General features: G+C 44.4%; 1 protein-coding gene across 1 annotated transcript in view; it reads left to right on the top strand.

Moving 5' to 3' along the window:
* tmtc2b (transmembrane O-mannosyltransferase targeting cadherins 2b) overlaps positions 1–8,261 on the top strand; it is a 96,660-nt gene extending 88,399 nt beyond the window's left edge. The window contains 1 exon segment of the mRNA XM_053427811.1: positions 5,353–8,261. Coding sequence (XP_053283786.1) covers positions 5,353–5,532 — 180 coding nt within the window. The 3' untranslated portion in view covers positions 5,533–8,261.
* Positions 8,262–15,729: the final 7,468 nt, after the last annotated feature.

Raw genomic sequence — 15,729 nt, 5'->3', positions numbered from 1 at the left:
ATGTGCTTAAGGTGAATTGTGGGATTATTTCCATTAGTTAAATCTCATTCATTCCGTACAGACTGTTCTTTGTGCCGTGAGAACACTTCTACTGATCTGATCTCTGTTTATAGATTTGGGAATCTTCAGAGGAAAAGTTCAGATTTTCATCATAAAATGTGAGGACTCAGTTGGTTCCAAACAAAACCAAGCTCATGGAAAAATAAGAAGCCAGAGTAGCTTTGAAAACAAACTCTCAAGGTGCTGCTCTCTCCCGGCTGTGAGACAGGTCACTCCTCAGCTGTTTACCATTTATGACATTTCAGATACAAATGAACAGCATCAATAAAACATTTTCCCTATAGACAAGCGAGTCTAAAAAACTGGTGACTGGTAAAACGTTCAAACAAAGCAAACTTTTAGTTGATGTGTAGATTCCCATGAAATGAAAGCAAGTCAAATACCAAGTTCTGTTAATCGATCCATGATGCTCATCCACATTCACACTTTCAAGTCTCTGTCTTTAGCCATTTTCAGACTTGAACTCTGGAAAAGGTCCAGGCATTTTCCAGTGTTGAAGCCGGGTTCCAAACAACAGGAAAATGCCTTCAACATTTCAGCGAGTGTTGGCGCCTGGGTTGAGCCGCTGGAAGCAGCACATCCACGCCGGCATTGGCCCTTTTCACCAAAAGCTCTTGAATCTTGTTGTCTTTCCAAATTCACGTCGACGGCATATTCTACATTCATGGCTCCCCTCTTTATCCTAGTGTACTTCTTCTTCTTCCCTTTTTTAAAATATATATTTGGTTTTACAATTTTGCGTTTGTCGTGTGTTGGAAACATCTGCGACTTGCTCAGTACATTTTCTTGACATTGTACCAGGGGCTGGCTGGAAAAGTTCTGGAAAACATCCAAAGATGTCGGCAAACGTCCGTAGACACTGACTTGGACATTTGTGTTTTTTCCAGGCCCTCCGGAATATTTCAGGAAAATGTCCCCAATTCGGTGCATGTCTGAAAGCAGCTCAACTCTGCAGGGACATATCGACCAATGTGAGACCGATTGTTGTGCAGTCCCCTGATCCTCTGCTTTAAAATACATGCCGAGGATGTCTGTGGTTCCCACAGCTCTATTTCAGGACCAGATCTGTGTGATGTTAGTTTACTTGGCATCTGTAATTTTACAAATCCCCACTTGGTCACTTTTGCTTGGACGCCTCTTGGCATTTGTATTGCTTGCAGATGATGCACAATCGTAATTTAGTATCTTCATCCGTCGTCTTTACCATTCTCCTTTGTTCTCTGCGATGCGACTTGACTTAAGCCATGTACCCTGTCCATCTTCATTTGTCATTTCATGCTCTACTGCGGCTCGACTCTTCCCTCTCCAAAGGCACTGGTGTTTCATATTAAGCACATGTGTCTGCTCGCTCTAAGTGAAGGGGGACAATTCCCTCCATTCAAGGGATTTAGTCCCTTATTCCTACAATCCCCTCTATCTAGAACAGCTAAATCCTATCGGATGCTTGGTTTGCTTTGGTTGCTCTCGGCACCTAGTGACATCTGTCCTTTCAAAGCTCCATGCAGATATTCTGGACTTGAATACCTTTCTGGAGTCATTGTGGCCAGGTTATTCCCCAATCCAGCTCCAAATTCAACTCTGGCCGTCTTAAAAGCATATGCTGCTTTATGGTCCAGGCTAATATGCGCCACATCTGGCCGTGACTCTGCAGCTTTGCATGCCAGTTTTGGGAAGGGTAGCGAGGCAGAGAGGTTACAGAGCAGCAGGAAATGAAGGAAAAAGGGAAACTTTTTGACGAGGGGAACATTTTGCAGAGTGTTGCAAGTGTCAGAAGGGCAAAGGATAATGCAGGAATAGAGAAATAAATCTATAAAGTCCTAGCTACGTGAAATTGGGACAGAATGGGTTGGGTGAGCAAAGGTGGGAGCCTACAGGGGAGACAGGAGCGAGGAAGCTCAACGCGGTAATAAGTTCTGCATGGGCGGAGAGACAGAGCTCTTAAAAACTCGCAGTCTGCAGCTGCACTGAGAGGAAAACCAGGAGTCGCTTGATATTCTACCCAGGACTCTTCACTCAGGGCTTCATATGTAATGTCACTCATTAGCATCCATCCCGGAGGATCTCAGAAAGCGTGATGTGCCAGGTGAGGTCAGCTTCTCGTGCATTCTCCTGATTGATTTGTTTCTCTGGAAATTTCACAAAGATTTTTTTTATTATTAGAGTCGTTATGAGTCATTCCAGAGACATCTTCAACTTCTCATCCGTCCAGAACCGACTCCTTCCTGGACAGACTTCTGACTCTGGACCTCTCCAACAACCTGTGTCATACAATTTAAAGTCATATCAGTTTTATTTGTGCGGCGCCAAATCACAGCATCAATAATCTCCAGCCGCTTCACGCAGTGCGGTGGAGACTCTGCAGTATCGTAAAGAGAAACCCAACTGTTCCCACTGTGAGCCAGTGCTTGGCAACAGTGGAGTGAATGTGTGGGCGGCCATCAGGAGATAAAAGGGGGACAGTGGAGAGGAAGGGGGTGGAGACCAGGCACAGTTGTGTTTAAGCACTGTCACACTGTCACACTGGTTATCTGTGAAGGGAATACTTTCAAAACCATTGTCGTTCCATGTGAGATCACTGTGTTGCTCTGGGCTAAAGAGTCACTGAGACATTCCTGTGTGAGTCTGCCAGCAAGAGTCAGCAAGGAGGGGCCGAGCATCAGGGTGTTGTTTGATCATTGTCACTTAAATGTCTCAGTCTGAGCCATGTTCCTTCATAACCTGACTGACCTCGTGGGCCCCATTCAGACCTGGAATTAACATCCGTCCAGAGAGATCAGATCACAAGTATGTGTGTTCACACCTGGAAGTAAATGTGACCTGAATGTGTCTCCTGTGATATCTCACTTCCCTGCTCCACGTGCAAATAATCACGTTCATAAAGATTTGTATGTGTGTGTCAGTGTTGATATTGACTTTTTATTTTTATTTTCATAATCTTCTCTCGATGGTGCGTACCCTCTTTTGTTTGCTAGTTTTCTTTTATCGGATTTCTATTGTTGTTATTGTGCAAGGAAACCACATTTTAAAACTCCCAAACCGGGAACAAGGAATGAGTTTGCGTCCTGGAAGCTCTTTGGAAAACTTCTCCTTAGCATTACAGCTAACCGCTAGCATGGGCGTGTTGATCTGTTGAGCGACAGGATCCCACCTGTACGTAGCGCTGAGCACTTCCGATCACTCAGGACAGATGTTAACACCTGGTTTAACCAGCCTCTTAAGGCCTTAGGATGATTTCACTTACTCCACAAAATGGCCTAAACTCCCAGTTTCCCCCAGTATACACCTACACCACTTGTCCCTTCCTCATTGCAGCCTCAGTATTAACGTGTCACTTCCAATCAGGTCCATATGTATAAACAGTTATATTTGGGCTGTGGCGTTTTGTGACTTGTAAAAATCCCCAAACTTGCAAATGGATCCCCGAGCGTTATTTTGTGGTTTGACCCTCAAGTCAAACAGGAGGTGATTTACAGCCCAAACAGCCTCAGCATCACCCCCGACCATTAAAATCCAGAACTTTGGCTGCTCCTGAGAATAATAATAACCCGAAACACAGAGGAGAAATGTTGTTTTTCTTGGGGATTAACATAATTGCACAGCATTAAGTGAGCGAGGAGTCACGGAGCGACTGCGGTCGTGTCGGTTATTCCAGCCGTTTACAGCGGTCGAAGCTTCTGCATGTTTTATACGTGTTGAGGTGAGAAGTTCTTCCTCTGCAATAGACACAATGATTATCCCAGAGTCTCTTTGATTTATTCATTTCTACTATTCCCCCTATGAGAGAAGCAGCTTTGGAGAACGTCCTCGTCTAATTGTCATGGACGGATCATCAATTATGAAACTGGAAAAACAGAGAAGTTTTGTGAAACGAGGGTGGAGCCAGTAAAGGACGGTGGTTGACACAACCTGGTCAAAATGAGATAAATGGCCCCTCTCTGAAAATGTCTGGATATCTGCACCTTGAATATGGAAATGATTCAAACTCACTTAAATACATGTAAGGAAAAGGTTTAAGTTCAAATAATGTGGTTGCTTGTGTTCAAGAACATTAAAGTTTGACTTATATTCCCTGAAGTTATGCAAAGACGGCTTTTAATGTTTCCGTAGCCCAGTGCATGTCACACATTCCACAGATTTCTCATAACATTTACAAAATACGTTTATATGTTTTCTCTCATGCAAAGTACACTGGCCTGAGAATTCCTCCTGATGAGCTAATAGGCCGTGAGAAAGAAATGAAGGCTTGAGGTATCGAGCACATTAGTAAATGTCAAGATGCCACAACTATGTGCAGTTCCCCGTGACAATTATATATGAGGTAATAATAATAGAAAGGTAGTCACGAACACGGCAGTAAAAGTTTTTACTGCCGAACTGTTTTATTTGGCTGCTCCTTGTTTCCTAGGAATCAACAATTACTGAAATTAAAACCGTCTCAGCAGTAAAACAGTAGCTTCCTGACATTATTGCTCGTTTTTTCCATCAACTGGAAACTGGAAACCTCGTAGTCTTTACAGTGATTGTGCTGCGAACACTTTCACCCTCATGACTCACCGGCTCGTCACTGCTGCTGCTGCTGAGGATGATGACTCTGCCCCGTGGCTCCAGCAGGAATACACAGCCCGTTCAGCTAGGCCCACTTCAAAGTGGCTGCTCCCTCTGGCTCCCGCCACAGACGTGACACAGGGACTCACAAAGCAGCGCGGTCACCGGGCTCCACACACGGCACCGCAGCCTGGGTGGTGATCTGACAAACAGGAACCCGATCGCGTGCCCCGAAGCCTCCCACGATGACCGAGATGTGCTATTACAAGCCTGCTTCATTTGAACAGGATAATAAAACTGTTTATTTCTTATTTTATATATCCACACTCATTTTGCTTTGCATTTTAAGAGTTTTTTTCAATCCGGTCAAGTTCATTCCATGTGACTCAGTGAACATTTGAATGGCATAGTACTCTCCACATCCCATCCCATCCCCCCCCCCCCCCCAAAGTATGAATAGTTATGACTTCCCTTGCATTATTCATCTCATAAATTCACGGCCTCTGATTTGGAAAGATTCAATTAGTAATTTCTTTAAACAGACAATTTGTGATGAGTTAATAACTGTTATTATGTCAGCTCGGTCTTTCTATCCCCTCAAAAACTGAATCACAGTTAATACAGACTGTCCTCTACCTGCTGTTTGATAATAGGATGTCCTGTGTTGCTGTTCTTGGAAAAGTACAGACTGTGTCTTCTTTTTGCTTGAAGCTCATCTGAGGTGACACTCTTCTTTTCACTTTTCAGTATCCTGCCGCTCTGATGAACCTGGGGGCGATCCTCCACCTCAACGGGAAGCTGCAAGAGGCCGAAGCCAATTACCTCCGAGCGCTCCAACTGAAACCCGACGACGCCATCACCCAGTCCAACCTGCGCAAGCTGTGGAACATCATGGAGAAACAGGGCCTGAGGACGATGAGCCCCTGAGCTCCTTCCCTTCCCCCCCACCTCGAGCACCTGCAACGTGTGTGCCGGACCCGGAGGAGAGGTCGGACCCGGAGGAGAAGGCGGCCCCTGCACTCCTTGTACACTCCTCTTCCAGGGGTCATGGAGGAGGCTCAGGGAGGGCGTTTGCTCCGAGAGGCTGTGATTGTGCCGTGCAGCCCCTCGTAATGACTCCTGAGCAACTCGTACACATCAGGCCAGCAGCTCCTCTCAGAAGCATTGCTCACAGTTTGGCCGGCTCCGTGCAGTTTTTGGACTCTTTAGAAACTTTCTATAAAATATGAGCTCCCATGGGAACCCTTTTTTTTTTCTTTCTACTTTTCTTTATTCCTTTTTCTAACTAGAGCACTTGAACCAGGAGCGAGACCATAGGTACATCCGTCAACATTTGTGATGAATTAAGTCGCATAAATAAGCAATTGTAGTTCAAAAGGGTCGAAGCTGATTTGTCCCCGAGCAGCGCGGGGAGATAAAGTACAAACGAGATCTCAGAGCGAAGCACTGAGGGTACTTTCCATCAGGATTTAATAAAGTTCTCGGTTTTGATCAGATGTTCAATCTTGATAATGAAGAAAATGAGATATTATGAAGAAACCGGACACCGTGCAAAATCTCCAGTGAAGTTTCGAGTCGTCTGTGTATTTTGTTTTTCACGTCCTCAGTGGGATGGTTTTTTTTACTCGTGAGATTACACACACTTCATAATGAAGGAATGGAAATTAGCACCGTTATTGTAAACCATTTGTCGCAGACGCCCCGGGACGTTTGTCCTCAACTCTAAAAAGGGAATTCAACTCATTAGCCATCACAGCACAACAACAGCCTCTAACAGCTCCACACAGACTCATGTTTGTCTTGTTTTGGCAGGAAAAGTAAAAAGAAGTGAAGGAAGTGGGACTCGTTTCACACTGTAATGCCTTATAATAAATTTTGTGAATCTTCTTTAGCAGTGTGCGGTAGCATGCAGGCGTCATTTTGACCCCTACTGCTTCTCCCAGTTCATAGTTAAAGAAGCCAAGTCACCATAGAAGCGTGTTCGTTGACAACATGAAGAAGCTATGAATGGAATAATTGAGATACCCTTCCCATGGAAGTCACAGAGAACAACGGTACGGCAGTTAATGTGTGTGGAGCTGAAACAGATGAAGGAAAACTTCTAACCAAATACAGGAGCGTTGCCGATGCACATTTTTTTCATCTCATGGCACGAGACAGGGCGCACGTCTCGAGGGAAATGTTTTAACGTTTGTGTGTTTGAATAAAGACTAATTTCGTTGTGTTTATATAAATGAATCCTAATATATATCTATGTTGTGTATATTATACAGAAAAACCATGCAGCAAAAAAGTAGCCAATGGAAGCTCCGACGCTGAGGAAATTTGGTTTGTTATGTTAAAGGGGAACTCTGGTATTTTTAAATCTCGACCCTATGCTTGTTAATGATGGTGTGTAAATGAATGGTCTTTAGAAAAACTTGTAGAGTCAACCCAGCAGGGGCTACAATGTAACCTTATGGGGCAACTGCAACAGTCAGCTAAATTACAACAAAAAGTTTTTTCCACTCTTTTAAAAGTTTTCAATTATTATTCTGGGTCTTTGCTTGGTTATTCTGGCAACACAACATATTTCTTGCTCAACGGGAAGTCTCACTTTGAACTGCGGCAGTGGCTACAATGTAATCTTATGGGGCAACTGCAACAGTCCACAAAATGTCCACTGAACATGCAATTTTTTTACAATAATGAAATTGTTAGGGCTCAAATGGTTATTCTGGGTCTTTGCTGAGAGTCTGCGAACATTATGTGCTCTCGCGCATAAGTACCATTCATCTACACACCCGTATTTAAAACATAGGCCCAGTTTTTCCCATATTGTCACCCCTCAGTTCCCATGTCTCAAGGTCTCATTTTTGTAGATATTCTGTGTAATTAACATCTGCTCGTTTGTCGTCGTTGTCAGCAATTACTTTTAAATGAGATGACACCTCTCCAGAAGTAGGAATATGAGCAGTATTTTTGATCAGAAAACCCTCCTGAACTCTCTGTGTCCTCAGTTTATTACATTGTAAGTTATTGCTTTGTGTTACCTCGGCAACAGAACCAGCTGGCACTGTGTTTTTACATGTAAGATGAAGGAAGTGAGCAGATATGTCGTTTGTGTTAGAAAAGAAAAAAACTCACAAAATCACTTGAGTCAGGCCCATTTAAAAAGCACCTGCACCGGAGGAGGAGAGATTGAATATATATTTGTCACTCGCAGTCAAAATGGTGTCGGCTCTGTTCTGTTTATGACTGTGATGTTCACTTGTCGAGTAAAATAATCACAATTTCACATTCATTCCTCCCTCACATCACAAAAAGAAACAACCCATGTGCTAATTTCCCCTGTGTATATAAAGTGTTCCTGAACAAACACTGATAATTGTTATTGCTTGAGTGACGATGTAAAGAAAACAAAACATAACAAAAAAAAGGTTCACTCTGTGTCTCTGCTCAGGGATCTCAAGCGGTGGGTTATTGCAGAAACTTGTTCACAGAGCGTTTTACTAAATTAAAGATTTATTTTTGAAAAGTTGTTGTATTTGTATAAATTATGAAGATTTGTAGCCTTTTTTTCCTCCTTTTTCTAATATAAAAACGAACAATGTGCCAGAATCCGACCTTTGTCTCTCAATGTTGCTTTTTTTCCACAATAAATTGATGGTGTTCTGCTTTTTGTTTTGCCGTGCAGCCGTTTCTGATGTCGATTTCACATGAATTTATGGTTTTCATGTGGATTTTAACAATCGCCTACTTCCAAATACACACACGTGCGCCTTCACACTCTGCAGCAACATCCACAGATCCAAGTGAGGTTTCCTTTGTATCCACGTGGGATATCAGACTTAATAGGGTGGTCTCTCAAGCTGTGGAACAGGGTTTTACGGGGCATTTAAAAGTCCCTCCCCCCCTGCAAATTTGCTAAATCGTGTCATAAAATCAACTGGAATGGAAGCTCCTCCGCTTTGATCTGTGAACAACAAAGAGGACATGTAAATATTACCATATGGAATCGTGGGTAGCGCCGTGTACACATGGCTGGTGTGCTTCCATTCCAACCACCCCCACAATCCAAACTCCCGCTGACAAGCAGAAGGCCTTTCCCTGAGAGCGGAGCAGTCGGCCCTGTGAAGTTTCTCACATGTCTACATGAGAGGTCTGCCCCCGAGTTCGGAGCTCGCCATGGTGCCCGGCTCCCCCGATTGGACTGGAATGCTCGGAGGCTGCTCGCACTGTCCGCTCCAGCTGAATCCTCTTCTATTAAAGCAGGTGCAACTCACGTGTCTTGACAAATGTTGAGAGAGTGAAGTTCGCTGACAGAGTCACACTACAAAGGAAATGTGCTTTTAATTTGTGCAGTAAGCCTCAGTAGGCATTTGGACTTCCTCCCATATGAGGTCAACTATACTGCTGACTGTGAAATTACATGTTGGTGCATATGGAGGCAGCAGCAGGGGAAACTGTTTTAGGACTAGGATATTGCTGGCATAGTGTTTGCCACAGCCTAAAGGGGTTTTCTACCATTCTATCGTAGAATCAGTCTGAGAGTCCGAAGAAATCTGGACTGAAATATCTCAAAACTCCAAATCTACTAAATGGATTTGGCAGAAAGTCTTCTAGACACTCACGGTTCCCAGATGGTGTGATACCCCGATGGCTTTGGTGTTCCCTCTTTCCCTCTAATACCACCAGGCTCACATTCGGGGCTTTAGGTGAAATATCTCAACAGCTTTTGGGTGGATTGTCGTGAAATTTATTACAGACGCTCATATTCTCCTCAGTAATCACCAGGACAAGTCATGACCCACTTTACCCTACTTTGTTTTTAGTGCTAATTAGAGGCTAAATGTTAGCATGCATAACCTCAGATGGTAAATATGGCATGTTTGCTTTGCAGCCAACTATTATTGCTAGCATTGCAAACTGCGAGCATAAACATGTTGAGAGTTTGTCAAGTTTCGCAGACATTTGCCATGTAAACAAAAAGTTGGACCAAGCAGCTCTATTGTTACACATGCTAGTTTAAAACAGATAAATATTCATTTTACTGTATTTCAGTGTCGGTCTCCTTTCAACACGTTGCCAATGCTATTTAATTTGCCTTTAAACCTCTCAACACCTGTTAGCATAGGCCGACTGCACAGCAGGAATGTGAGTGTCCATAATAAACCACGTACAGGATGGTTTTCATTGGCATCATCATGTGCAGTTGAAAGCCAATAAATTAGAGACGACGCGATACAATCATAACCGAAGTGATAAAACACGAGCAAATTTATATCTGTAATGTAAAAAATGTCAGAAAACTTCAAATAGTTTTCTCGTTAAACTTTCCCTTGTCCTACCATGGACACGTTCACCTCTCTCAGGGCAGTAAACCCTGGATTCCCTCTGGGCAGCACCCTCCACTCCTCTTACTTACTGTACTTCATTGCTTTATATGACCTCCTGCATCCAGAGGAGTCCAAACAGGGAGCAAGGAATTTTTCTTATTATGCCGTGATCTGGCAAATCTGCCGGCCGTTATCAAGCAAATATGTTGTGGTATGTGCCGATGAACTATCACCACTTTGATCTGAAGTGGCTGAGCCGGGGCGCTCATAGCACCGGGCCGGCTGCTCTACAGCGGACGGCTGTGCGTGATGTGGAGAAGCCCTCCCCTCTGGAGCCAATAGCCGTTGTTATTACTTGATAGAAGAAGTATTAAGATGAAGCTCCTGCATGAGATGCGAACTCTGCTTCGCATTATTGAAGTGTTTTGATGTTCAGAAAGGAAATTGTCTTTCTTTGGCGTCACGTCCCAGTGCAATATGTGCGCCCGCAGCTCGGTGTAACAGAAGCCGTGCAGTTTTCTGAAAATTCAAAAAGAGCTCATTACAACATGTTAAAGTTCAAGGGACGGGGGATTTACATTTTATTCGTGTCAAATTGTAGGTAAACCCACCAAGGGGGTTTCTAAGCAGCACAGAGGTTTTGACTTATTGTGTTTATGAAAAATGTGATTAATTGTTGCCAGAAGTGGGTCAGCCCCCCCCCCCTCCCCCTAAAACCCCAATTAAACTGTGATATAACTAGAACTCTGTAGAGCGTAAATCTCCACCGAGGCCCAACAGTCCTGGAGCTGTTCTTTCTTGGCCCATGTCCCATCCTTCCACTTAAGGTGTGTAAAGTTTTTCTTGACACACGTCCTACGGGACATTTCCACATCATGACATTACATGCTAACAAACAAAGCTGGTGGTGAACTTAGCTTAGCTTCACCATGATGGCTTTGTTCTGAGCCGAGTGAGATAAAAGGAGAAAGACTGAGAATCTCTGTTGGCAACAATTTTGCCGAAAGGAAACTGTTGACATTCAGCTAATTTTAAAGGAGCTATTTGCAGCTTGGTAATGATGCTAACTATCTAGTGTGCTTAGCTTGGAACACAGAGATCGTATCATGGCTGCTCTGGTTTGAGAACTAAAAGCTACGGTGTTCTCTGGAATGATCCCATCATACTTTTGGGAAACTTTATTTAGCTTTTATTTCTACACAGGCATAATGAAACTCAATACTGTCCACACCCTCCCTCCTCATAAATCATGACAACACATTTTTCAAAATTAAAGTCATCAGGACGATGTACATGTAGATATCCAGCATGAGCTTTAGATGTTATCACTGAAATCCGTGTGTGTTTGTGTATAGACACCCTGGGTGGTTCTCTGTCGTCTCTACACCATAAATCTTCTTGTCAGTGGCACAGTGCTCTATATTTGGGTTTCAGCCTTGACACAAGTCTACTGACAAGCGTACATGGTGTACTACTACTCCCCCCTGAAAAGCTTCAAGCTGCTGATGCATGCGATTCCCAGAACTCCAAATTTAGACATTCAGTGCCAAGTCTCACCCGAATGTCAGAAGAGACGTGTAGGAATCCTCCAAGGACCCAGTCCCGGTTCTGGCTAATTGTTCACAAAGCACTGCTCTTTTCTATTCCCCCTGGTTGGACCCTGTCCCCATGTAAACCAGCTACCACAGTCCATGCACACTTAGGCTTTTGTGTGCGATCGTGCAGGTGTACAATGATAGCCTTAAAATAGGAGTCAGAGACACAACCCAGACCCCCATCTCCCTAAAATGGCCACCCCCGAGGGTTTACAGAGCCCTATTAACAGCCAGACCCTGGAGGCCTTGTGAACAATCCATTTTGTGTGTTTTCTTGGCAGCCAGGACCAAACACATCGAAAGAAATGGCCCCATTTGTTTCAGGTCTACATCCAACAGAATGTACTTTGTGTTCCTTCTGCCCTCGCTGATGCATGGAAGCTGGAGTGTCCTCTGAGCTGGAACATTACAGTGTGTGTGTGTGTGTGTGTGTGTGTGTGTGTGTGGAACGATGTGTGCGAATGGTGTTTGTGTGTGTGTACTCAGAGATGAGGCAGGTGCGGCCTGTGCCTTTGTTAACGTCAGAATCGATTCGTTCCAGAGACGGAGACGAGATGTGAAGATCCCGCAGCGAGCTGACACTCGTCTCCACGCAGCTGGATTTCCACTCAGACCCTCACGTGGACCACATGCGAGCGTGCGAACCGGCGTGGGCCCAGAAATCCTTTAGGCAGTTCTCTCTGCCGCCAGAAAGATCAGTGTCATGCGATGGAGGGCTGCAGAGGAATTACTCATCTGACCTACAGAGAGGTGATTCCAGGTGATTTAACGTGTAGCGACAGCCGTGAGCGGAGGTCTGCAGCTGTTTGAGCAGCGTTACGGGGGAGCTGCATATCTGAATGTACAACATGGTTTCATCAATAGACTCGAGCATATGGGGGGAGTTTCTTTTTTTTGCAGTTTTGGCAGGGAAGACCTCGACTTGTGGGGTGGGACTCAATCAAGGCCCCACATGACAAGTCTAAATTGTTCACAAAACGAATGCCAGGATAGGAAATATAAAAATAAATATGTATGAATATATTGATACACGTAATCGTCTGCTAGATTCAGTGCAGTGGAGTCTAATGTGGACACTGCAGCTGGCTGCAAGTGCAACTTTGGAATTTGAAGGCTTGATGCAATCGACACAAACTGAGAGTGATACAGCAGAGAAGAGAGGAAAGATGATGTTGTGGGGGAAAGCTGTGGAAGTTGAGTGAGAGAGGAAGAAGAAGTAGATCTAGCAGCTGGAGTGCGACTTCATTAGAGCAGAGTGAGACACACAACTGACTGCAAACCCTGTCTGTCCACATCACTGTTACAGGAGCAGGGGACTGTCAGTGTCAGTGTCAGTGTCAGTGCTGAGCAGCAAGTTCAACAGAGAACTGAGTTTGTATCTACAATAATTAGTGTTTACAGAATGACATCAATTCACCGATTATCTCGTCTTCACATCAGAGTTTGACACATTATTTAATATCCCACTTCATGAACAGTACATTGTACAGTGTGGACTAATTAGGGGATTTTGTAGACTGCAGTTTTGACTCTATTTCAACTTTAAAGTACACTGTTCTTAATGTGTCTTTCCTATTCTCTTTCCCCAATTCACACTTGAACAGTCCTATAGGCAAAAATGCACAAAATATACATTATATAATACATCTTACATAGTTTTTCTGTGTTTCTATAACTTTGCCTTGTTCTGTTAAATGTATTTTCATGCTGTCAAATTAGCTGCACAGCTTTACCCCCAATATTGAAAATAACCAGACTATTTTCCAGCATATTAATTCAGTTTATCATATTCTTCTGCAGATATCACTGACACCTGGAGGCTGGCTTCCTTCTTCACCCATCTGTTAAAGAATCATTCCTAAGCTCCCCTCCGATACATTCCTGACGGCCGCAGACATTTATTTCCACCGGCCACAGCTATGCTCTTGTTCCCGATCACGTTAATGTACTTACCTCACAGGCTGCAATTTATAACTCCAGCGATTTGTCCGGCGGCTTAAAAACGCCACACTTCACCGTGTTAAGTAGATGTTTAAAGTTACAGCTGTTTTATTCTTTGCAGGTCTGTTCACACTGAGGGTAAATCTACCGTAGCAGATGAAATAAAAGTGATGACCGAGCATGTTCCCTTTGCTTCGGACGTTTGGCCTCATATTTTGGAAATAAAGAGGCGTTTTTATCGTGTCTCTGTTCCGCAGCCTTCTCTCTTGATTAAACTCATTATCACGCTGAAGGGATTTCTCGCTATTTTTCTGCAGCCGTACCATCCGTCAGCTCCTTCTCGACCGGATCCCCCCCCCCCCCCCCCCCCCCCCGGAGCCGAGTTGTCCAGATTGTTATTTGTCCTTAGTGCAGAGGGACCGGCTGATTAAGTTCCTCGGAGACCCATTAGAGCGGCCAACCTGTCCCACTCAGCCACCGCCACCATCCGTCATGCAAATCTAGAACACCAGCACCACGCTCCCGTCTGCCACAGTCTGCTTTATTACACCCTCATGTCAGAAACCAGTAAAAAGTCTGCCGCTAACAACTCCCGACACTTCCTTTAAAAAAAACTCCCATAATAACAGAAATGGGACACCGGTGGGCGAGCGAGGACGGAGCAGCAGGTCTCGTATCAGCAGGGTTCGGTTAGCCAGGTCTGACACCCCCCCCGGCCCTGCCCCATATCTCCTCTCCCCGCGGTAGCTGACCCAGGTAGCTGAGTCCCGGACAGATGGCGGGCTGCTGTGTGTTATTCCACCCTCCACTCTGGTGAAGGAGGTAATCTGCGAATAGGCCTCAGGACGCTGAGCACCAGGGTCCCAGCCCGGAGGCCCCCTGACAGCTCTGATATGAATTCCAATGGAAAATCTCCCCAAGCTGCGGTTTGGACATCAACCAGTGGGTCTGACTGAGCCCTGGAAGTATCCTGGGGCCAGTTTACTCTTACACCAGCAGTATGTGGTTCCTTTTCAATGCTTTGTCAAATGTAAAATGTATATGTGCTAATCATTAGTCTATGATTACCACAGAAATTAGAGTATACACTGAAAATACCAACCCTGGAGCCCATTGGCTATCATCTGTTGATATGTTAACAGTCAATATTTTTCGGTCGTCTGGTGTTGACAGTGGAAATCTGTGCCAAACCTCCATCTTCTGTTCCTAGTGCAGTGTTTACGGTCCAAGTCCACACAAGTGAAATGTTCTTCCACACAAAAAACACAAACAGCGATACTTTTTATTGCCGTTTTAGGTCCAGACGACATTTTGGCTCAACTCTGTTCACAGCTCACTGAATATTAATGCAGATAAGCCTGTAGCCGATGCATTTCTGTAAGTGTGGTCGGCCTCTTTTGCTCTCAACACGGACTGTTTAACTCTGGGCAACCAAAACCTGCTCAGACATGAATAATCCAACTAAAGACGTAAAACCAGACGGATTCCAGACCCAGAGTCTCGTCCCTCGACTACAGATTCTGCTTATTCACATGCAGAATCCGTTAAAAATAAAAGGTTATCAAGGTATCTGAAGAAATTCTATTTATTGGATACCTTTTAATAGCCTTACATTTGTTTTTAGCATTAACTTTTCCCTCCAGGATTTAACTCGTGAAACAAACTCTTGATAAGGCCTCTGGGTCCCCTCCTGCAGAGGTATGAGCATGTACAAACCATTTGACGCCGAAGAATTTAGCTGATGAAGCTAAAATATCTGCCTGCGTCTCAGAGTGTGTTACACTGATGAAGTGTTTATTTGGCTGAGATACATTCGGTGCTGCTAAAGGAATCAACAGACACGTTTCGTCTCATTTCTCGCCAAGATGTGTCTGTGTTCTTCATCTGTTTAAAGAGGCCTGAGTGCAGCCGCACACGTGTGGAGTCGCCAGAATCAAACGAGCGAATGCAAATGTGTCTCCTGTCAAAAACAAAATCCCTTTTCTTTCCTCTTAAACCAAATGATTCCTTATTTTTTCCAAACCTGTTCTGTTTCAGACCATGCTGATGATGATGGCCTCATTACAGCCTGATTGTAATTGATGCCTTTGATTGTGTCGAGCTTTGCCATCCGCGGCCTCGTGAGGAGCTGGAGGCCACAGAGCCTCGTCATACAGAGAAAAACCCAACAACAGCACGCACGCCTGCTTCTGTTGTGTGTCACACCAGACAGGAGGGGGGGTAGGATGCTTGTGATTTGCAGCAAGAGAAAAAGATTGATGTGGAAAAGT

The sequence above is a fragment of the Pleuronectes platessa genome, chromosome 7, assembly GCF_947347685.1.
Source record: "Pleuronectes platessa chromosome 7, fPlePla1.1, whole genome shotgun sequence".
Classification (NCBI taxonomy): Eukaryota; Metazoa; Chordata; class Actinopteri; order Pleuronectiformes; family Pleuronectidae; genus Pleuronectes; species Pleuronectes platessa.
The sequence above is the reverse complement of the archived record's forward strand: the minus strand, read 5'-3'. Positions and strand labels throughout refer to the sequence as shown.